This window comes from Abramis brama (assembly GCF_963993115.1).
Source record: "Abramis brama genome assembly, chromosome: 21".
Classification (NCBI taxonomy): domain Eukaryota; kingdom Metazoa; phylum Chordata; class Actinopteri; order Cypriniformes; family Leuciscidae; genus Abramis; species Abramis brama.
The window spans coordinates 23,744,615-23,766,798 of NC_139983.1; the positions used below are offsets into that span (position 1 = coordinate 23,744,615).

The 22,184-nt window shown below is 36.8% G+C and overlaps 2 protein-coding genes across 4 annotated transcripts in view; both read right to left on the reverse strand.

Moving 5' to 3' along the window:
- Positions 1-94: 94 nt before the first annotated feature.
- pfn4 (profilin family member 4) lies at positions 95-3,129 on the reverse strand. The gene is made up of 4 exons (XM_084096405.1): positions 2,935-3,129; positions 2,679-2,813; positions 1,183-1,288; positions 95-1,097 (listed from the first exon to the last, which is right to left on the reverse strand). The coding sequence occupies exons 1-4, from the start codon at positions 3,046-3,048 to the stop codon at positions 1,069-1,071; spliced, it is 384 nt and encodes a 127-aa protein (XP_083952531.1). The 5' UTR covers positions 3,049-3,129; the 3' UTR covers positions 95-1,068.
- An 857-nt stretch (positions 3,130-3,986) lies between these two features.
- itsn2b (intersectin 2b) overlaps positions 3,987-22,184 on the reverse strand; it is a 28,799-nt gene continuing 10,601 nt past the window's right edge. For 2 of the 3 annotated variants that reach the window (XM_084096674.1, XM_084096675.1), the window contains exons 7-39: positions 20,946-21,042; positions 20,702-20,844; positions 19,903-19,966; positions 19,359-19,496; positions 19,129-19,232; positions 18,449-18,711; positions 18,168-18,317; positions 17,872-18,012; positions 17,607-17,694; positions 17,135-17,274; positions 15,750-15,886; positions 14,901-15,658; positions 14,679-14,803; positions 14,314-14,471; positions 13,793-13,883; positions 13,505-13,701; positions 13,170-13,213; positions 12,673-12,839; positions 12,543-12,588; positions 12,326-12,447; positions 12,004-12,100; positions 11,725-11,919; positions 9,072-9,193; positions 8,377-8,483; positions 8,117-8,300; positions 7,825-7,923; positions 7,541-7,708; positions 6,617-6,829; positions 6,351-6,472; positions 5,987-6,069; positions 5,442-5,525; positions 5,162-5,335; positions 3,987-5,054 (exon numbers count right to left, since the gene is read on the reverse strand). In XM_084096674.1, coding sequence (XP_083952800.1) covers positions 4,897-5,054; positions 5,162-5,335; positions 5,442-5,525; positions 5,987-6,069; positions 6,351-6,472; positions 6,617-6,829; positions 7,541-7,708; positions 7,825-7,923; positions 8,117-8,300; positions 8,377-8,483; positions 9,072-9,193; positions 11,725-11,919; positions 12,004-12,100; positions 12,326-12,447; positions 12,543-12,588; positions 12,673-12,839; positions 13,170-13,213; positions 13,505-13,701; positions 13,793-13,883; positions 14,314-14,471; positions 14,679-14,803; positions 14,901-15,658; positions 15,750-15,886; positions 17,135-17,274; positions 17,607-17,694; positions 17,872-18,012; positions 18,168-18,317; positions 18,449-18,711; positions 19,129-19,232; positions 19,359-19,496; positions 19,903-19,966; positions 20,702-20,844; positions 20,946-21,042 — 4,979 coding nt within the window. In that variant the 3' untranslated portion in view covers positions 3,987-4,896. The remainder of the gene's footprint in view (positions 5,055-5,161; positions 5,336-5,441; positions 5,526-5,986; positions 6,070-6,350; positions 6,473-6,616; positions 6,830-7,540; positions 7,709-7,824; positions 7,924-8,116; positions 8,301-8,376; positions 8,484-9,071; positions 9,194-11,724; positions 11,920-12,003; positions 12,101-12,325; positions 12,448-12,542; positions 12,589-12,672; positions 12,840-13,169; positions 13,214-13,504; positions 13,702-13,792; positions 13,884-14,313; positions 14,472-14,678; positions 14,804-14,900; positions 15,659-15,749; positions 15,887-17,134; positions 17,275-17,606; positions 17,695-17,871; positions 18,013-18,167; positions 18,318-18,448; positions 18,712-19,128; positions 19,233-19,358; positions 19,497-19,902; positions 19,967-20,701; positions 20,845-20,945; positions 21,043-22,184) is intronic. The other variant, XM_084096676.1, reaches the window with a different exon arrangement.

A 22,184-nucleotide genomic window follows, 5' to 3' on the forward strand; every position in this document is an offset into this window, starting at 1 on the left:
TTTTTTAACGCTTATTTCAACAATTAAGAATACGAAATATCCAGATTCATGGTGCATCCTATTAACTTATTGTGTTAATTTTATTTTATTTTTTGTAATCATCTTTATATTCTACCAACACCAACACCTCTACCCAATGGTATGTATTGTTTCTTTCTTATTAAAGGATGAAATGGATTGTGTGTTATGAAAAAGCACTGAATAATAGAATATATTACATGTCTCTAGTGAAAGAATAAGGTTTTGTGTAATATGAAAAAGAACAACAAGCTCCCGCTAGTTGTTGCTCCAACTTTTATTTAACTTAAGTGAATGGATAATCGGTGGTTTACCAAGGTTATCAAGGAGCACATTAAATAAGCACTGATGTGATGCATGAATGATGAAGGGGCTTTAGGGACTGGTTTAAAAGAACTGTGTATTTTAACGTAAATCATGTGTTATTGTTCTGCAAAGAAAATAAGATTATATGATATAGATGTGTGCAACATGAAAATGCAATGCGATACAGACTTATTATAATGACAGATGACTGCTACAAACTTCAACACTGTGAATGATCAGGTCAAAAATTGTAGATTGTTTCTGCTCTCTACCTGTCTTACAATATTTAAATTCAGTTCACTGAGATTTCTTATTCTAAACAAAAAATAGCTGAATAATATAAGACTATGGTTCCCATCCCATGTTTTCTGCTCATATGAATGGTAACAGCCATAACATTCATTTAATATTGTTTGTTTTTTTCTCGCTATGGAGTTTTATATTCTTTCTGTGAAAGATCTTGTTGCCTAAGTTGTGGCAGTTGAGTTTGTGTGTCATTACGTTCAGTGTTGAGATGTAAAACTACTGTTGTGTGTATATTTTAAGATGCCAAATCTCAATATGTAAATTAAAATCCCACTACATGAATAAAAAAAAAAGCTTCCTTGTTTGTCTAAGCAGTACTAAAACCTACCTTGGTGTTCCTGTAGCTAACGGATTGAGTACAGTTTATAGATTCTCGTCAGTACTACTACAATCACACTGAACAGCTTCTTCACCTCTTCAGATCTGATACGATGAGCTTCATTTTCCCTTTTCACTCAGATACTTGGCTAAAATACATACAGAAACTATGATCAAAAACATTCAACCAAAGCAGAAAAGTTACTTGAACTTTTGGTTGGAATTTTAGCTTACCTAGTTTCTCAACTGCTTCCACACAGATACTTGGATACATGCTCTGTGAGTACGTGGCAACAATCACATACAGCGCAGTTCTCACCAATATCAGGCCATGTCCTTCCTAAACAAAGACAATCAAGAAAAATCAGTGAATGAAAAAGTGATGATGTGGTTATATACAATTCATCTGCACTTAAGGGTCAATAACATATGCATGTTTTGTTTTTTCTCTGGATTTATTAAAGGTAGGGTAGGTAATTTCGGAGAAGCTAGCAATAGCAAGCTAGCTTTGAAAGCATCAGATTCCACCCTTTCTTCAGAGCGCTCCCAAAAGCCATGCCTCCTCTAAAAGACATGAGTGAGAAGTCTGAGGACTCTTAATTTTGCTGACAACATGGCGTGAACGCAGTATAAGCTTGCGTTAAAACAAGATTTTAAAACGCTGTTTTCGCGTTGTAGCATGGACTGTGAAAACTGAGGCATTTGAAAACAATACCGCATGTTTAATCATGTGACGCATATTGAACCGATAGATCTGTGTTTATACCGCTATTGTGCCTGTAATGTGCTATTCACTTTAACGCTGTCGCTAAAGATATGTTACTTTGTACCCTCTTCATATCACAAATTTACTCGCAATTGCTGTCCTGCGGCAAAACATGAGAGCAGTTGCGTTTTTTTAGACCAAACATGTTGACTGAGTGCGACCTGGACGAATCAGTGAATGGTGAGATATTTTGCTAAATAAAATGATCCTGCCAGAAAAATAACATGAGAATTTGATTGTCTTGTTCCGTCTGTATCATCTCACTCACTGAGCTTTTATGAGGTTTTACGCATGCGCAGTAAGGTGAATTGAGCATTTTCCGACATTTTAGTGTGGATGAGAAACTTTTGGAAAACGCTTGGAAACGCTGATGTTTTGAAATAAAAACACCATTTTCAAATGTATCCGGTTTAATGTAGACATAGCCTCAGGAGGAACTGTAAAAGGCAACTGTTTGTGGCATTCGGGATGGTCTTGTCTACAACTCTGCATAGCAGGCGCTGATGACGTGATGTCTGCGTGAGCAGAGGTATAGGCGGAGGTATGGAAATACATGTTGACAGGACATAGTATTCAGACCGAATGCAATGATTGGACGAACATTTTTTGGTCCTGAGACTTCCACAGAAGATATGTTTTAATATTTAGACCACTTCTATTATTGATTGCAATCAGGATGTGAATAGACTTTTAACCAGTTTAACAAAAAGTATTAATATATATTATTTTTGCCTACCCTACCTTCAAGATATTAATTTTTTTTAAATTATACATTACCTCTTTTTAATTTCCAAATTAAAGTTACTTTTATGTTTTTTTGAGGGTTGTAAAGTAAATAATTGTGAAACTGGAGTTGTTACTGTCCGGAGACAGCAACAAACAAAAATGTGTTATTTTAAATGTACTTGTTTTGTATATTTTGAGCAGGTTTAATTAAACATATAGAGTATAGTGTGTTACTTACACATTTTGTATATATCGAGTGTTTGTCAGCACGCACGCAGGTGTAGAACTTGTTCCTGAAGTTGAGTCCTCTCTGCCTCGTTACATCCAAGTGTTTGAACGAGTCTATCAACATCTGTGTTTGTTCTGGATAGACCTGTTTGAAGACATTAAACTGATTCAACTAAATGGCCAATTTGTCCTGAACAAATATAATAGATAAAACTTAAAATAACGTGTTTATCTGTAAGGAATGCCCAGACTTAAAGTAAACTTACTGTAAAATTGGACGCAGCCGTTACGTCGCCTGTTTTAGCCACAAATATCACTGCACCCTCTACATGTTTCGTGTTAATGAGACCCTCTTCTAATAACTTTGGAAATGGGTTCATATTCAAATTACTTCAACAGTACTCAAAATGTTGTTAGATGTCGAAAACTCAGGTTAGGTCGCCCTAAACAACCGTCTGACTGAGGCTCCAAGGTTACCAAGAAACATTCGCGGTCCCTAATTAATATTCATGAGTGGGCGTTTGAATATGTATTTTATAAAGTAAAAAAAAAAAAAAAAAAAAACCTAAATGCTCTTGAAGCAACACCAAAGATTATTTTGTACCTTAAAATAATGTTTCCAAAATCGTTTCAGTAGTTCATCAACTCATAACAGGGTGAATTGCACTTCTGCATTCGCTTTGCGAGTTGCGACCCTCTATCGGCTATAACCGCACAATGCAATCACCTTGGATAGGGTTGCTGATCTGTAGTTCGAGAAAGACAAAAAAACTACAAATTTGACTTGCTTTACGGCAAGCGTTACTATACCCGACAGGTGGAGCCTATATAAATAATAGCCGTTTCTGATGTCGCAATACATCATACTTTAATAAAATCATGCAACATACTCTACCTTGTCTGTGGACATCGTTATTTCAAAAGCCAGTGCTGGATAAACTAATAGCGTGCGTGCGACGGTAGGCTGCGGTAGGCTAAATTATTTACGACAGCAGTAATGGACAATTCCGCTTCCAACCTGTAGGGGGACCGAAGAGGAAAAGTGCTTTGGTGTTGCTTTAAAGTTGATAAAATATTTAATCTGTTTTGAACACAACATCACCCAGTATTCTTTACAACATTTTTTAAATTATTTTTATTTGCATCTGAAACCTGATTTAAAAAAAAAAATGTTTGCATATTTGTGCTTAGAGGCCTTTCGTACAATACAACACTAGAGCTTTTCCCCTCCAAAACGAATACTTGGCTACAATGAAGAACAAAACCTAGAAAGAGAGAGAAAGGAAAAAAGTGAAAAAACAAAACAAAACAAAGAACATTTGCAGAATATTCAACAAACTTTATTACATGTATATTTAAAACTAAAACAAATAAACCTAAAAGGCAAACTCAGTGACTCAGTCTTTTGAGTGAACATTCATACTACTTCAACTCAGCAAAAATATACAATATTAAGACCTAATCTGAATGCTTTATGGCAATCCAGATATACTGGGCAGCGTAAAATGTGCAGATAGTCCAAGACGCATAAATTAACATAAATAAAACTCAGTCAAGCACACAAAAATCAACAGTTATTAGAACTTTAACCAATCATCCCTTGTTAATCACCTCATTTGTACCTTCGTAAATTAAAACTAGTAAGCTCTGCAAAATAAGTTCCTTTTTGTTACACAGACAAATAAGCTGTTATAAGATTTTAAAGAGGATACATTTTCTGGTGCAAATTAATTCTATAACGGTGAAGTTAAATGGAGGAATTGGCAGGTAAGGCAGACAGATAATGAATTAAAACAACACCACTTGGTTAAGTGTTCCTGATGAGAAAATTCAAGTTTAAAAAAAAAATTCTCATTAACTTTATATCTAGGCAAATTACGATTATAACAAATATAGCTTTCAATACAGCAATAAAAGACAGTATATTTGAAGCAAAATATAGGTCCTGAGATATCTCTGCATCCAGTGGTAAATTATTATTTAGGCAATAAAACAAATAAACCAACAAAAAAAAATCCCAAATTTTCCTATTCATTCCTATGTCACTTGATAAAAAGCAAAACTTGGCAAAGTTGTGAAGGGTAACTTGTCTTCCCCATCATGACATATTCATTAGTACGTTCCACAGAAGTAGAGAACATCTTAAGGCAAAGGTCAGTCTTGAAGATTTCGAGTTAGTGGTGAGACGCTGTGCTTGAAATGTCATTTTGAAGGGTTATTTTCGCTCATCATTTGGGGGCTTTGTGGTCAAACAGCTGCAGGTCAAGCCGAACCCAAACCTCTCCAGTGGGAACTTCGTGAAGCAGCAGCCTCCTGGTGGACGGACCTTTATTCTCAAGCTCTTTCTTAATAGTGGCTACAGGAACCTCAGTGCGACCTAAGAAATCTATAGAGGGAGAAAGAAAAATGGAAGTGTAATTATACATGTTAAAATATTAAGAGAGATGTTTAAGAATAATTAAATTTACTTATACTTGCTATTTTTATACTGACCATCTGGTAAAAATTGCTCCCTCTCGTATATCGTAATGCAAAGGACATCTTGATATAGATCTTTAATGTGAAACTGACAATTGAAGTTCCACTTGGGGTTGGAAGTGTCATTGATGGTTCGGGAAGTGAAGCCTTGAGAACCCATGGTCACTTCACAATATGAATTACTCTTTCCTAAAAAAAAAAAACACAAATACAAAAATTATTAATATAATATAAGATGTTATGGAACATTAATGCATTTATTGGGAAGATATTGCATTTTTTTTAATGAAATCACCATTTGGTTTGGAGGATTTTAGCTCCGTTGCCTCCAAGATGGTGACAAGCAGGCGGCCAATTCCACTTGCCTTCATTGATCGAGCTGTAAAAAAGTATAAAAACATGAACTTGGGCAACCTGTAGTAATTATTGTTTACATTTTAAAGACCATGACATACACTACCGTTCAAAGATTTGAGGTCAGTGAGGTTTCTTTAGTGTTTTTGAAAGAAGTCTCATGCTCACCACGGTTGCATTTATTTGATCAAAAACACAGTAAAAAAACAGTAATATTGTGACAAAAATAATATCATTTAAAAGAACATTTCTATTTGATTATATCTTAAAATGTAATTTATTCTTCTGAAGGCAAAGCCATTACTTTTCAACAGAAATCCTCCTAATACGCTGATTTTATTGTCTTTACTGTCACTTTTGATCAATTTATTGCATCATTTGCTAGTATATATTTCCTTAAAACACATAACTTTACCCAAACGTTTGGACGGTTGTGTAAGTAGTAAGCGAGTAGTCATATTTAATGTTCTCAAAAATTGTTTTTACACTGATAGGCCTTTTCCCGTTTTTTCTTCTCCGTCTCAAGGAATCCTTCTGATGCTGTTTTGATCTTCTGAACCCATGCAGTCCTAGCAGGATATTGGGCAGATGTTAAACATTTTGTGACATAATGAAAACTATATATGCATGTACAGTTTCCTAGAAGCATATCCAATAATTTGCATTAAAATTCTGTCAGTTACTCTTGCAGTGTAATTTCAGTAGCGAGATAGGTGGTTGTTTTTCCCCCCACTTCTCGTACAGTGTGCCGATAACAACATTCCATGAACGGTTCATAAAACATCCCATGTATGCAGTAAATAGTGGCTTGCTGATAAGGCTGATAAAAAGAGTGATCGCTGAAACTGACCTCTCGTTAATGTTCTCGGTCTTCAGTGTGTACACGCGATCTATGTGGGAAATGTGGAAGACGGGCTCATCACTGGACGGATCTGACGGAAGCTTCACCAGAACTTCATTGAGGAACACAGGCTGGGAACACAAATATACACATTAAACCAGTGTTTCTCAAATGGTGGGTTGCAACCCAAAAGTGGGTCACAAGTCCGCTTTGAGTGGGTCGCAGAGTGTGACAATAAAAAGAATACTACTCTATAGGGAGGAGTGGAACCCTACCGCCTTATACATCTTGTACTGGGTGTTGGATTTGGGGCTGAAGAGCTTGTCCGTTCCTGAGGAAGTGAACTGCCTGACAGCTTGAGTAAACAGCAGAAAGTCGTTGAACAGAAAGGCGTGTAACTCCTTATTGCTCTTGGTCTTAAACACCTTCCCGCTGTGCAGCAATTTACGAGGACCCAGGCAGTTGGTTAGAGAGTTGAAGGTCAGATTCTAGACAAGTGACATAACAGAAAAGTAAGAAATCTACTTCTACCTTCAAAGCATTTTAAATGAAAATTCTAAGGCAAAGTCTTTCAGCCAATCAGCCCTCAGAATATTTTACCATTCAAAGGTCTGGGGTCAGTAAGATTATTATTATCTTTTCAAAGAAATAATTTATTCAGAAAGGATGATATAAAATGATTAAAAGTGAGGGTAAAGAGATTTACAATGTTACAAAAATTCTATTTTATTTAATACTTTAATTTTATTTATTTAATACTATACTTAAATATTAAGTAGCAGAACTGTTTTCAACATAGATAAAAAATAATAAGCGTTTCTTGAGCACCAAATCAGCATATTATAATTATTTCTGACGCATCATGTGACACTGAAGACCGGAGTAACGGCTCCTGAAAGTTCATCTTTGCATCAGAGGAATAAATTACATTTTAAAACATACTAAAACAGAAAACAGTTATTTTAAATAGTAGTAATATTTCACAATATTACTTTTTGTACTGTACAAAGAAAATCAGCCTTGCTGAGCATTAGAGACATCCTCAAAAACATAAAAAAATCTTAACGACCCCAAACTTTTGAACGGTAGTGTATATTCAGACGGCAGCCTATGATCGATCTTGCGACTTCTTGTATCAGAAAAAAGATGGTATAGAAACCATTTCAAATGTCACATGACTAAACGGCGTGCTTTCTGACCTCTATGATGCCTTCACACTGCACATGGGATTGGATCCACTCCAGCCTGTCGGAGTTCTCCTTCTCCCTGACGCCCTCGTTCACCTGAGAGCACAGCAGCTCTGCCTTCTCCAAAGCCTCTAGCAGCTGAATATGGTCCACATGAGTCTCTGGAGTACTTTCCAACATCTGGACACACAGATACACACACGTATTGGTTAAAAACAAACTATTAATTTGCTTTCACTATCAATATCTAATATGAGAGATGTAGAAAAATAAAACGTTATTTTCACAGTACTCACATTTTTAATATGGAGAGGGTAGCGAGTGATTCGTTGCATAGGTTTGAGTAAAAAGCTGGACAAAGGCATTCCTTTACAACGGTAGTCTGTTGCAATTTTCTGAAAAAAATATTAAATAGTGAGATTAACTAGGTACATTTTTTAACCAAAAACTCAAATTGAGGTTTTATTAAGTTGGAAAATAACCTCTGGGAAATCTAAATTCAGTTTTTAAATGAAGCTTTTCAGGATATTTAATGTGTATTTTAACATTTGTCTTTTTAGCTGTTGCAAGTGAAGTATGTGTGGCTACCTTAAGGAAAGTTTTGAAGTCTGGCTCCTGGTCGGTTCTCTGTTGCAGCAGCGCGGCACCATTCAGCTGGCAGCTGCAGAAGCGGATGTAGGCCTGCATGTGTGACAGCTCAGAGGCCAAGATGTCCCCGATCATGTGAACAGGCATTTTGTCTCCTCCAGAATCTTTCCTTGCCTTCAGGGCCCTGCCAATACACACATCATGCATGATACGCTTGCACACAGGAAGAAGAAAAATATTTTCAAGTTAACCTCACATACTTGTGCATCTTGGAGCTGCACTGGATAAGCTCCCTCCAGTTGACAAATATCATGTTCATTTCAGCCTCAGTGAGACGGCCTGATTCAGACATGGGCTTGTGGAAGACCTTAAAAGAGACAAGGAAGTAAGAACAAGGAAGTAAATATAATTTTATCATCCAAAAAAACAACAAAAAAACAATTTAAATCAAATATGACACAAAAAAGCACTGTTGAGTGCTTTTGCAGTCATAAAAAGTAATGTATTTAAATAATTCTTATTAAATCATTTAAAATAATTATTTAATAAACCTAATTCTTGTATAATACCTTTTTATAACACTATTATTAATTATTATACTTATTATTACACTACTTGTTTTTTTTTACTTAAAAAATCATAAGTCATAATGAAAGACAATGAACTGCAGAAAATGCTTAATATTATTCATATTAATCTAATTAATAAATAAAATAAATAAATAAGTATAGATTTTCCTTAAAAAATATACTAAATAAATGATCAAATTATATATTTTTAAAAATAATTCATATATTTGTTAAATAAAGCTTTGGATCATTTTGGTTAACTCTTTTTGATATTGCGGCACAAACTAAAACTGTCGGTGCCTTTTTGGTAAATTGTTTTTTTTTTTACATTTCAAAGATGCTTTGGATAAAATGTGAATGTAAAATAGATGATTGTGATTATGTACCTCTAGGACCAGCTGTAGGTCTTCTATGTATTTCTCTTCAGTTTCAATGAGCTCATGGATGTAACCTTGCCGTTTCCTCTCCTGCGGGCTCGTTGAATCCCAAGTGGTCTGGTCAGCACACCCTACAAGAAAACCGTACAGGTGAACTCACCCAGACACTTGAAGCCCATAAACACAACAAAACACACACAAATTGGGAGGCTCCATGAGATCCTTCAACAGTCTTACTCCAAACACACTCAAAACCAAGAAGAATAATGTCAGTCGCAGTGTATTAATGACACTCCAAACTGCTCCCGAGTGAATCCTTACCTGCTGGTGGTCTGTCCGTTTGACCATCCATGGTGTCTTCATCATTCACATCCCATAGCCGCAAAAACAGCAGTTTACCCCCTGAATGATCACTCATTTTCTTGAGCTGTTCTTAGTAAACCTGCTCATTTACTGTGATGAATATTGCAAGCATGCAGGATTATTCATTCTGTTTACACCCATAATACAACAGCAGGATAATCATAACTAGATGGCAGTGAAGATTAGCAAGATTAATTCTGCCAGTAAGTCCCCAGAAATACATGGAGGGGGTTTCATATGAGATGATATAGCCAGTTTCTTTCATGTTTCCTCAAAACTTTTAATTTGTTGATCATTCAAGTCTACACAAAATGGAAGTTGCGTTAGTCATTTCTTCCCTATTGTGACATATCTGAGTGAAATGGCTTCTCGAACAAGAAAGAAAAATGTAGGGCAGGACTTAATTTTTCCATTGATTGGATCATTGAATGGTTGTGGTTTGCTATTGCTGTGATCTCATGTGAGTGACAGGTTGTCCTGCCCTCGCGTCATCAGAGAGGAGAAGAGAAGAGATATTGCATTATTTTGCAAGTTATTTTGATTAAAGATTATGGAGGGCACATGAACTAAATAATAATCGTAATAATAATAATAATGTGCACGGAAAAATAATTTATAATAAACAGTGCAATATTCCATAAATTTTCTATTTTGATTTCATGGTGACATTAACTTAATTTTTTTTAACATTTCTTTTTTTATAATTTTTTAATTAACTATTAATAATGATAAAAAAAATAAGATCAATACATGTCTATATTTTACTATAGATGGTACAAGTTGGAATATTTATGGGCTATGTTGTTTTTGTTTTGTTTTTTAAATGTGTATCTGGAAGTATGTTTTTTTTTTTTTACATTGGCACTGAACTCTCATATTACAAAAATTAAAAGGGACGACGTTTATTTCTTTTCAAAAGACTTTAATGTCTAGATTTCTTCAAATCAAATAAGTACAAAACCCAAAGTATTTGAGATATTTGAATGATTATTAACAACATCCAATAAAATGATATTAAGGCAAACATTCGTCCACAGTTTTACCACTACTTGCATAGCTTCCTGTATAATATTAACAAATCTGTTTATACAGAAGCGATTCATGCACAAACAAGGCATAAAACGCAGTAAATATGTAACAATACCACCTAAGGCAAAAGCATTGTGCTTAAAATAGCAGCAGCAGCAGCAGCAGCATAACTATAATCTATACCACTAAATACATCACAGACAGTAATACAAGTTGTCTTAGTTTTTACATTGATTTCAAACAAACTAAATACAAATAAAATTGAAGAAAAAGTGTGGAAACCATCTAAAAATTCGAGGTGAAACTGCCTCAAAAAAGTGACAGTTCTTTGTTCTTTAAAATGTCAAAGTGCCTTCAATAGCCAGAGATCAATAATACCAAGTTAAAAGATGTATAATAACCAGAAAATGTATGCAAAGTGTAACATAAGTTTGATTGTGATGACATACAGAGGCAGTTCGACACTGTAACATCCCTTAAAAATGTAGCATCCCTTAAAATGACTGAGGTGCAACAGTTTGACTGTGAAGTCCCATCTTATAAATTAAGCTGCCACACATAAGAAACTTGAAAGCAAATTAAAATTTTAGAAAATTCAAAAAATGAACACCACAGAAAGACTCACTATCCCTCTACTAATAGGTTAGGATCGGTCCAGACTACCAGTCAATTGAATGAGAAGCCTTGTTTTAGTTTAAACAAATGAGATGGGTAAGGAGAGGGTAAAGGAGGGTGACTGGGTGAGTAAATGGTGGTTTCAGCAGGACCACCTCCACTGTGAGAGGGGGATAGTGGGTCTCTCATGGGCGAAGGGAGGTAAAGGTGTTACCACCCTACAGAGGAGGACACAAATGAGAAGAAAAAAGGGGAAAAGAATGTGTGACAAATGAATGTAGCTAATTTTGGAGAAGGGAAAAGAAAAATCTAACATTAGATACTACATGTCCACCTGTAAATGACTGGAAAAAATACTTTCTACTATAACCCCCAAAAATAAAATGAACCAAAAAGGCACCATAAAATAACACTAGGTATTGATAATTACACTAAATTATTAAGTGGTTAAAAATGTCATTGTAATAAAAATAAAATAAAACTGTAATACACTGTCATAAATACAATACAAGCAGCAAAAAAAAGCAACAATATATATTTTTTAAATAATCTGAACCCAAGTTAACTTTCAAAAGAAACGTAAAGGCAATCAAAAGCTTGCATAATAATTCAAAAACAGAACCAAAGTTAAGTCTGTTTATGGGTCTCTACTTACACTGCTGACTGGGGTCAGATTCTGAGGTGGTCAATTTCACATAGTTGGTAGGAATCAAGCCTGTGACCCCATTGAGTTCTCCTTTCCACCAGTCAGGATCGCTTTTGTCCAGCACATTGATAATTTGACACTTCGAGAAGCTTAGCTCGTCCTCATTCGCTGCGGTGTAGTCGTATATGGCGATGACTTGGCCGACTAGAGAGAGGAAGGACAGAGAGAGCTATAAGGAGAGATACACAGAGAAATAAATCAACCCTGGAAATTTGTGCTGTTTCTCACTAGCAGCAGATGCAGGTGTAGATTTGCCGCTGTTTGAGCCCAGGAGCTTGACATGCGAAGCAGGGAACCAGCCCTTCTGACGCTTCTTCCCCCTGGCCTGAAGAGACAGAGAGACAATTTTCAGCTATCTATCAGTCATTTTTTTATTATTTTGTTTGCAAAATACATGGAAAAAAAAGTCGGGGACATATCATGGAAATACATTTTAGATGTCTATAAAATGACTTAAACTGCGATTTTAGTACCTTGATTAACGTAAGTGGATTTCAAAAGTGTGGAAAATTACTAATTTAAAGTCTTTGTGCATAAACAGCTCACTCACCTGCAGTTCCCCGAGCCACCAGCCGGAGGGGTTCTTGGTGAGGATGAGGATGAGCTGGCCTGGAGAAAGATTTAACTGCTCTGCTCCCGCAGCAGTGTGTGCAGTGGTCACCTGGGCCACTTCTACAAACAAAATAGCATGCTATAGGTTTAGATGATCACTATAAATGAATTACTATGATTTTAATGCTGTCATAGAACGTTACACTGTTACTCACCTGGTTTCTTCAGCAGCATTCCAGGTTTACCAGAGAGACTAGAAGTCTAATGAGAAAATAAAATAAAAGTTATATCACAACAAACAACATGTATAAATGCCAGTATCCCTGAATATTAATATTAAATTACATCAGTCTCCTTTGGCTTGACGTAATTGGAGGGGAAGACTCCTGATCTGTCTCCAATGCTGCCTCTCCACCACTCCCCTTCTCTCTCTGATACCAGGACGGTGTCTCCCTCAGTGAAGGTCAGGTCTCCAGGCTCGGGGCTCTCGTAAGTGTACAGCGCCACGTATTCTGATGACGGGATCAACATACAAACATGGTTCACAGAAACTCAGGACTGAAGGACAATGCTGATGTCCATATATATAATATGCCTGTGAATGTGGACATAACAGACACAAAACACACTAGACTTGAATATACACGCGCTCTCTCACACTGCACACATACACCACCGTTTGGGGTCAGTGATTTTTATTTATTTATTTTTATTTAAATAAATTAATATTTTTCAGCAAAGATGCATTAAATTGCTCAAAAATAACAGAAAAGACATTTATAATTTTACAAAAGATTTCAATTTCAAATGAATGCTATTCTTTTGGGGAAAAAAATTCTTACCTTCATAGTTGGACCCATCTGCTGAATCAGATCCATCAGTAGAACTATGAAAGAAAAAAAAGAAAGAAAAAAAACACATCAAGAACCAAACAAGATTATCAAATAGTGTTTCAGTGTCAAACAGTGAAAGCGAAAAACATCTGAATTAGTGTCTTTGCAGGAAGACTGACACCTCAGGACACTGGTGAGTTTTATTATGCAAAGTTTGAAAACAACATTCACATTGACACTTTCCACAGACAAAGTACACGTAACACTCACAGCTACACACCCATCTATTACATAAAAAAAAAGTAGCAACATCACAACCACTTTAGAATGGTGTGTGTATTTACTCTGCTTGTGCGTCACTGCCGCTCAGCACTGTAACATAGGTTTTGGGGAACCACCCCTTAACCCCACTGAGTTCTCCCAGCCACCAGTTCTCCTGCTGCTCCAGAACTGTGATCACATCATTTTTGGAGAAGTTCAGATGGCTGTCCGTCTTTGCAGTCCAAGAGCACAGAGCCTGAGCTTGCACATTCCCCACCACCTGAAAACACGCAGCAAATGTCATTGCATTCCACAAGGAAGTTGTACCTTACATAAACACTATGTGGTAATTCTCAAGGAATCCTGCATACCTGTCCATGGTTGGAAGAGGCAGAGCCTGTGGCATGGGTTGGGGTGAAAGCGGAGTTCAGCCGTGATCCACTCTGTCCGTCACTCAGTTTACTGGTGAAGAAGGTGTTTTAGAAAATTCCACATGTTCTACTGTCATGCTCATCAAGACTTTGAAATTAAACAGTGCATCTCTATGAAATATTTCACACAAAGTCCTTATTTAAACTGATGGTTTTTTAATTAGTTTTTTTTTTTTTTTGGCTTCCATTATTTTAATCAAAATAGCAAAAATATGGCTTTGTGAAAAATTGTTTGGTAATATTTTATACTTTCAGACTTGGTGTGAACAGGTCTTGTACAACAAATGAATTTTGCCTCTTTCATATGAAAGACATGCAGTTTGTAGCTGTGAATGTTTTCTGTGATGGTTCTGTAGGCACACGCACTTTGTCTGTGAGTGTACATTGTGAAAAGTCTGTAGAAATTATTGTGCTACAGGTGTACAGTAAATTAGGCGAGGTATTCAGATTGGAGACCGCACCTGACAGAAATGGAGACCTGTGGCTTCAGGGCTTGTTTGGCCACGACCGGAGCCTCAGATTTGGCCTGCTTCTCCACATAGCTCTCAGGGAACCAGCCCATCTTCCCTTGCCGACTGCCGTACAGCCAGCCCTGCTCTCGCTCTAAGCTCTCATCCACCTAAACAAACACAAATCCTGCTGAACAAACTTTAACTCTTATGCTGTGAACATCAAGCAGTTTCAAAGGAACCTCCACCCGAACTGCTGAGACCATACATCATTCAAGGAGCAGCTGAAGACACACCTCTCCTGCAAGCACTGTACCACACCCTTTAACCAATGCACTTACAAAAAAAAAAAACTATATTTCTTCTGTCAAACTGACCTCAATTAGGTCATCGCTTTCAAAGGAGAGCTCATCATCGTTTCTGGCAGTGAAGGGGTAGAGGGCTTTAAATGTCGTCAATGCTGCTGATCTTCTGTGCTGTGTGCCAAGAGGATGTTTGCTGCCTGAAATCAAGAGGACATTCATTCCAATCACATCAGAGATGACTCGACTAACCACGCTAGTTGATTTTAAAACTCATGGTGCATTTTTTTTTCTTACCCTTTCTCTCCTCCAGGCCACGCAGAAGAGCAGCAACAATGTCTGATTTGACAGTGGTCTTCTTGTTCTGTTCATCGTCTCTCAGCCTCGCAGCTGCGGCCTCTTCCTCCTGCTGTTTCCTCTTCCTCTCCTCATCCTGTTTCTTTTGCTCCTCCTCCCGACGCCTCCTGTCCTCCTCTTCCTGCCTTTTCCGGTCTTCCTCTTTTCTCTTTCTCTCTTCTTCTAGTCTCTTCCTCTCCTCTGCATCTCTCATGGCAGCCTCCTGTGCACGATGTCGCCTCCTCTCCTCCTCCTCACGTTCCCTTCTTCTTTCCTCTTCTCGTCTCTCCTCCTCTTTCATCTTCCGCTCCTCCTCTGCCCTTTTCCGCTCCTCGCGCTTCCTCTCCTCCTCCTCCAATCTCAACTCTTCCTGCCGTCTTCTCTCCTCCTCCAGTTTTTTTCTTTCTTCCTCCAGTTTTCTCCTCTCTTCCTCCAGTTTCCTCCTTTCTTCATCCCGCCGCCTGCGGTCCTCCTCTTCCTCCTGCCTCCTTTTCTCCTCAAATCTCTGTCTCTCTTGTTCTCTCCTTTCTTCCTCCTCTTCCCGGGCCTTGCGCTCTCGTTCAGCTTGTTCTTTAGCAGCCTGTAAACGAGCTTGTCTCTCCCTCTCCTCCTCCTCACGAAGTTTGGCATCTCTCTCCTCCTGTATTTTCCTCTGTTTCTCCTCCTCATCACGCCGCAGTTTCTCCTGCCACTGCCGCTCCTTCTCCAGTTTGATGCGTCTGCATTAGGAAATAAATTTTGCCAGTGAAATCCTGAATGCTTTTAAAAGGCTCTGTAAGTGTGAGTGTACTATGGGAAATAATTTCTTACTTCTGCTCTTCCTCTTCTCTCCTCTTCTTTTCCAGTTCCTCCTGCTTGCGTTTCTTTAGCTCTCGAATCTTTTCTTCCTTAATGTTGCGAAGTTTTTCCAAAGCAGACTCTTGCATCCTCTGGCTCTCTCGGAGGTCCTGATAAACAAACCACAAGATTATGACACACTGAACTCAATTCAGACACAATTCGTGTAACAGAGAGCCAAAAAGTCCTTAAAGTTAAAATGAAATCAAAATTTACCCAACTTAACACTGGTACCAGGTTTCATTTATTGCTACACATTAGCAATAATTGAAGGATTTAAGGTGGATTTGACATGTATTCACACTAATTTACTCCAAAACAGGGTTGTTATTATAGTTACCTACAAAAACAAAAAACATAAAAAAACAATTTCTGTTGCTAAAAAAGTTAACTAAAATAAATATAAAAGAGAGAAACTTATTTCAGCTAGCTGTCAAGAAAATATTTCTCATTCTCATTTAGTTTAACTTTTAATGTACTAAAAAAAGTAAAACTGAAATCAAATTAATAAAAACATTTTAAAAAAATGAATAAAAAAAGACAAAAACAAAATTACTACAACAAAATAAAAACAGAAAAAAATGTAAAAACAAACACAAATGCAAAAAAGCTAAATATTAACAAAATCTATAAAGTAGTATCACAATGATAATAAAATTTTACACTTTTTAATAAATATTACTAGTCCGAATGTACACAATTCATCAAAATATTTCTCTACCTCTGAAATGACTTCCAATATAACCAAGATCACATTGACAGAAAACATTGTTAATCATATAACATGTTTCTATTCAGTTTGATTCTGATGTATAAAAACCCAAATATATTATTTCTGCTTCACTAAGAAATGAGTCGCAATATGGAAGTAAAACACATTACAAATGGAAATTTATATTGACTGTAATACATGCCTAATCATTTGTGCAGTAAAGAACCATTAGTAATGATCTAAAGGTGAAGCTGCTACAGTAGGAATGAGCAGGAGGAGGGAAAGAGATGTGCAACCTTCAGAAGGAAGAAGAGATTGCTGAGGCAACTCAGTAAAGAGAGCAGGCCTTTAAGCATGCAGTCATCCATTTCCTCAAACTGCAGCGAAAGCCAGGGAGAGACAGACAAGTAGACAGACAGACAGAAAAGCTCTACAGCTAGTGATAAAGACACAGGGACAAAAGCATAGGGGTTATTTGCATTAGTGTCAACAGTAGCAGTCTATTTGCTGTTAGCACTGACTATAGAAATGCTAAATCGCTAAAGCTGGGGAATTATATATTTTATATATATGGTGGTAATCTGGTGGTTTTGTTCTGTTCTGATTGGTTCACATGAATGTGTTAATCATGGTATTAATAGATTACCTGGATTTCTTTCTTATACTGATCCATGTCTGCTAATTTTACTGCAGTCTCATTCTCCAAAGTATTAAGCTGGTCTTTAAGCTTTCGACAGTTAAGATCCTTCTCTTCCATATTCCTCTGTAAAATCTTTACTGTTGCAGCTGCAACATGGAGGAAAAAAACAGCAGAAACATTTTAAACAAATTGTTGATGCTCTTATAATTACAGGAAAAAAGGTTTATATATATATATATATATATATATATATATATATATATATATATATATATATATATATATATTTTTTTTTTTTTTTTTTTTTTTTTTTTTTTTCAAAAAAAATTCAACATCATTCATGCTCACTGCAAGTCATTTTTATCTTACACAATTCCAGATGCTTGTATCACAATTATTATTATTATTTTTTTAAATAGCAATGATTGAAAAAAAAAAAAAAATCAGAACAAACATATGATTGGCTAATGTATCTTACTAGGGAGGTTGTTAAGACTCAGGCTGCGGAGTCTGTCACTGAGTTTTAGCTGTTCTGTGGTTGACTGTCCCAACTTTCTCTTAAATTCCTGGGGGTAAAAAAAAAAAAAAAAAAAAAGTAAGTTGTAATGATTACCGCTATCCTCTTCTGAGGCAGCCTACTTCTAAAATTGAGTTATATTAATTATCAATAAAGATTTTAGAGTAAATTAATAAATAAATGAATATATGAAGAGTGTGTGCTGGTATGGATGCAGCAGTCAGACCTCTAACTGTTTCTGCAGAGTGTTTATTTCAGAGATGCAGGAGTCTCTTTTCTGGTTGATCATTTCCAGCTCGTTTTTATGGATTCTCTTTTTGCCTTGAGCATCTCGGAGCTTGTCAGAGATTTGTTTCTGCTTGTTGCCCTAAAAGAAAAGAAGAAAAAGGGACGGAAATCTCTTTATCAAGCATTCTGTCCATTTTCCATTTTAAAAATAAGGAATTATTCAGTAATTGTGCACAGTAGAAATAGTGTTGTTAAATTTAAAGTCTAGCTGAAATCTCATCCCTAAAGCCTCACCACAGCCTCCAGCTCCATCTCCAGACTCCTTTTCTTGGCTCGGAGCTTGATGATCTCCTCTTGCTCCTCGCTCTTCTGGTTTTGGAGCTCCTGCTTTCTCCTCTTCTCCCACTCAATCTGCCGTTGACGCTCCAGCTCCTTCTTGGCTGCCTGTGAAGACCATCATAGTAGTGGTCAGTAAAAACTCTGTGTTTTTTTATTTCTGTAGATTACTGAAACATATTTTGAGAAATGTACATTTGGTCTGAACCTGACACATTTTCACAAGGTCGCCCGCTCACCTCCTTCCTCTCCAGCTCTCTGAGTCTCTCCTCCTCCCTCTGTCTCTCCAACTCTCTCTGTCGCTCCAGTCTGAGCTCCTCCTCCCTCTTCCTCTTCAGCTCCAGCTCTCGTGCCTCCCTCTCTCTCCTCTCTTGCTCCTCTCTGGCCTTCTGTGCCCTCCTCTCCTCTTCCCTGCGCTGCTGCTCCAGCAGGGCCAGTCGGCGCTTCTCCAGCTCAGCATTTCCCATCTCCATATTTTTCTTAAACTTATCTTCAAAAGTCACTAGATACACAGAACACACATTTAAATTATTAAAGTGAACTGGAATGTTCAAGCAACAATTTTCCAGATATATGGCATTTATATAGTGTTTATAAACAAAACGTATGCCTCTTTTTTTTGGTAATTAATAATGATATTTTTACATTTTATTGTGAGTTAAGTGTCTAAAAAATATGCAGGGAGGAAGGGAGGGCTACTACATGCTTAAAGTAAGTAGGATGTAAATCACACCCAGTAATGAGCATAATTCAATATTTAGGAAATTTAAACTAATCAAACAATATTATACAATTGGTGTGCCTAATTAGAAGACGTCTGTTTTGAAATACGCTGTGTAAAAGCGGGAGGATTTTTTGTAAAATAAGCGAGTCATTGATATTTGTATTATGTAATAATGGGTGTGGTGTAAAGCCGTACAATTGTTCCTTGATTTCTGTGGAGGCTCAGATTCATAGAGGTCCTCAGCCAGAGTTGCGTAAATTGAGGGAGTGGTTCCATTCAGAGAGTCACCTAGCTTCCCCCTAAAGGTTCATATGTATGGAGAAAGAACATTGTTAAAACAGCTTAAGTAATTCATGCATTCAAGACCAAAGTTTTGTATATAATAAAGTTCAGCCAATAGCAGATTACAATCTTTTCAACAGTACCTCAGTGATGGGGGCACCAAGTCTGAAGGAAGTGCCATAGGCAGCGCCTGTCCCATTTTTGCCATGTCTACCAGATGCATGGCAAGAATAAACTCATCAGCCTTCAGTTTGCCATCCTTATCTACATCAGCCAGATTCCTGACAAAACAAAACAAAACACATACACACACACACACACACACACAAAACATGTCATTAAATCAAAAGGGCATGTACTAAATATTTAGACAATCTGAAATGTATTAAGTTTTAAATACATTTTTCAAAAAAAAATTATGCTGACAATATCATCTGTAAAAAACAAACAAAAAAAAACTATAAATTAGAAAACAATAAAAGCTTTTTCAAAAGTGGACTTTTAAACCCACCTTTCACATGTTTCATAATATTAGGCCTGTCAAAAAATTGCATGTCACATGCTTATATTGCATGCAACAACTCTTGAACATAGGGCAAAAAAAAAAAAAACTAAAATATTCCAATGATTCAAAGTAAGATTTATAAAAAATGCTTCACGGAAATACTGGGGAATGAAAACACCTACCAGATGGCAGCTAGCTGAGTCTGAGTAAGCAATGTTGTAGCCATTGCAGTTCTAACTTGAAGACCTGCAGAAAAAAGATTAAAGAAAGAATATCTTAATTACCATATTCATAGACATACATCTCTGCTTAACTTAAACAAATCCCTTTCTATTCGCTGTTTAAGAAACTGTCTTTTTTATAGTTGTTTTTTTCAACCAGCTAGTTGATACTGTTGCTGTACTAACATAACTGGTCTGTCTAGCTGATCGATATTCTTAATGTGACAACACTGGAATCCACTTAAACATGTTACCACATCTAGAAACTGTTCACACACATTGAAAAAAAATAGCTTTCTTCATAAATGACGTGTAACAAAACAGCTTGCCCCTGAGATGTAGGCAGTGGGATTAAACTTGATGCCATAAACTTGTGAAAACGACCCCACAAAGTCATGCTTTACCCACTTCCTCATTCCTGAAATTCTCTAGTAGATGTCTTTGTTATGATGTATGCAAGTGATACACTCATGTGCTATGCATATGAGCCACATGGGTGTGGATTGTCATCTTACAGAACTATTACCGTAGCCTTCAGCTGAAGTCTCTACATCAGGTGTGAAATTCATCAGATTATTACAGTAATCACAGTGGCATTTCAAATGTTTTGTAGCCAGGCATCATTAAGAGAATCTACAGTAATTTAGTACTAGCTGAACAATCCCTTTGGCAATTCTTTGCACACCAGTAAGACAACTGACCATTTTTTTCACCCATTATTGATTTGATGATTCTTTGAAAATCATTTACAGTGAAGTACCTGTTAGATAACCGATCATTTGCTTGTCCAGGCTGTTAAACTGCTGCCTGTATTTGAGCCGTGATGCCTGTGGGACGGCCCAATCAGAAGGGCCGCCCTTAGGAGAGTTGCTGGCCAACGATAAGGAGGGGGAAGAGTTTGAGCTGCAGACATAAGTACACAAGTCACTTTGTGTGCAGAGAGTTTTATATGCACATTAAATGGATTATAAATAGACTTAAGTCCATGTGTGAAAGTTCCTGACCTGCTCGAGCCCAGGTCCAGCAAAGATGGGGTCTTGTTCATTGAAGTGGCAGAGAAGCCCAGTGGAGAAGATGAAAATGAACTTGACAGCGGAAGAGCTACAGAAAAAAAAAAAAAAACACATCTTTAAGAAAAATGTGTGACACTGTGTGAAATCTTCCAGAACAGAGTGCACAAGCCATTAATAAAGGAATATATAATGCAAGTCAAAATACTGCAATATTTTGTGCACAAAATCAGTATATGCCACAAAGTCATCATTTTGAGACTGTTTATGCATTAAGTGCTTCTTGGTAAATCTACACATAGCTCAGTCTTATAGGTACAAGCTGAGCAAGTCATGACACAGGAACACTGAAGCAGAATAAATGCTGACTTCAGTAAGAGCAAAGAGAGAGATCAGTGAAATTTCACCTTTAGCACACTGAACACTCACAGAGGTTCTTGGCTTTACAGCATTCACAATGACACAACATATATGGATATATACTCTACTAAAGTTTGGGGTCTGTAACATTTTTTTATGTTTTTTATGTTTTATGCTCTCCAAAACTGCATTTATTTGATCAAAAACACTTTAACCCTCTGGGGTCCTTCGGGTCCAAATGGACCCGAAGCGTTTAAATAAAAATTTTTAAAAAATCATAGCTTCATCGGAATGGTCCGAAATTTGGTGACTTTGTTGGTACTTGGTATATGAACACCCAAAAAAATTGGGGACAGGATTGTGCGTACAATCTACAAATCAGCCACGATCCAGAAAAAAAGCACACAACCATGAAGGGGTGAATCTATAAAACATCAAGAGTGCAAAACAGACACATCCACACACACACACACACAAACACACTTTTATACACATATACACTAATAAATTCAGATTACAAAAATCTGTTTTGAATTTTTAAAAATCACAGCTTCATCGGAATGTTACGAAACTAGGTGACTTTTATGGTATTAGGTATGTGAACACACACAAAATATTGAGGTCATGATCCAAGCATGCTAAGTGGTCGTCACACTTCTGCTCTTTGGTCAAAAATGACCCCCATAGGAAATTAATGGGAAATTGTCAAAAATATGAAAACACAGAGTTTTTTTGTGCATACAATCTACAAATCAGCCAGGATGCAGAAAAAAGGACTCAACAGTGAAGGGGTGAATCTCTAAAACATCAAGAGTGCAAAACAGACACACACACACACACACACACACAAATGAAAGCTAATTTTGGGAAATG

What these genes read in the sequence shown, in the direction of transcription:
- pfn4 (XM_084096405.1), bottom strand. Translation starts at nt 3,048, where the DNA reads ATGAACCCATTTCCAAAGTTATTAGAAGAGGGTCTCATTAACACGAAA. An exon ending in ACTCGATATATACAAAATGT is followed by an intron (nt 1,289 to 2,678) that starts GTAAGTAACACA and finishes GTCTTTGTTTAG; the next exon opens with GAAGGACATGGCCTGATATT. An exon ending in GGAAGCAGTTGAGAAACTAG is followed by an intron (nt 1,098 to 1,182) that starts GTAAGCTAAAAT and finishes TATGTATTTTAG; the next exon opens with CCAAGTATCTGAGTGAAAAG.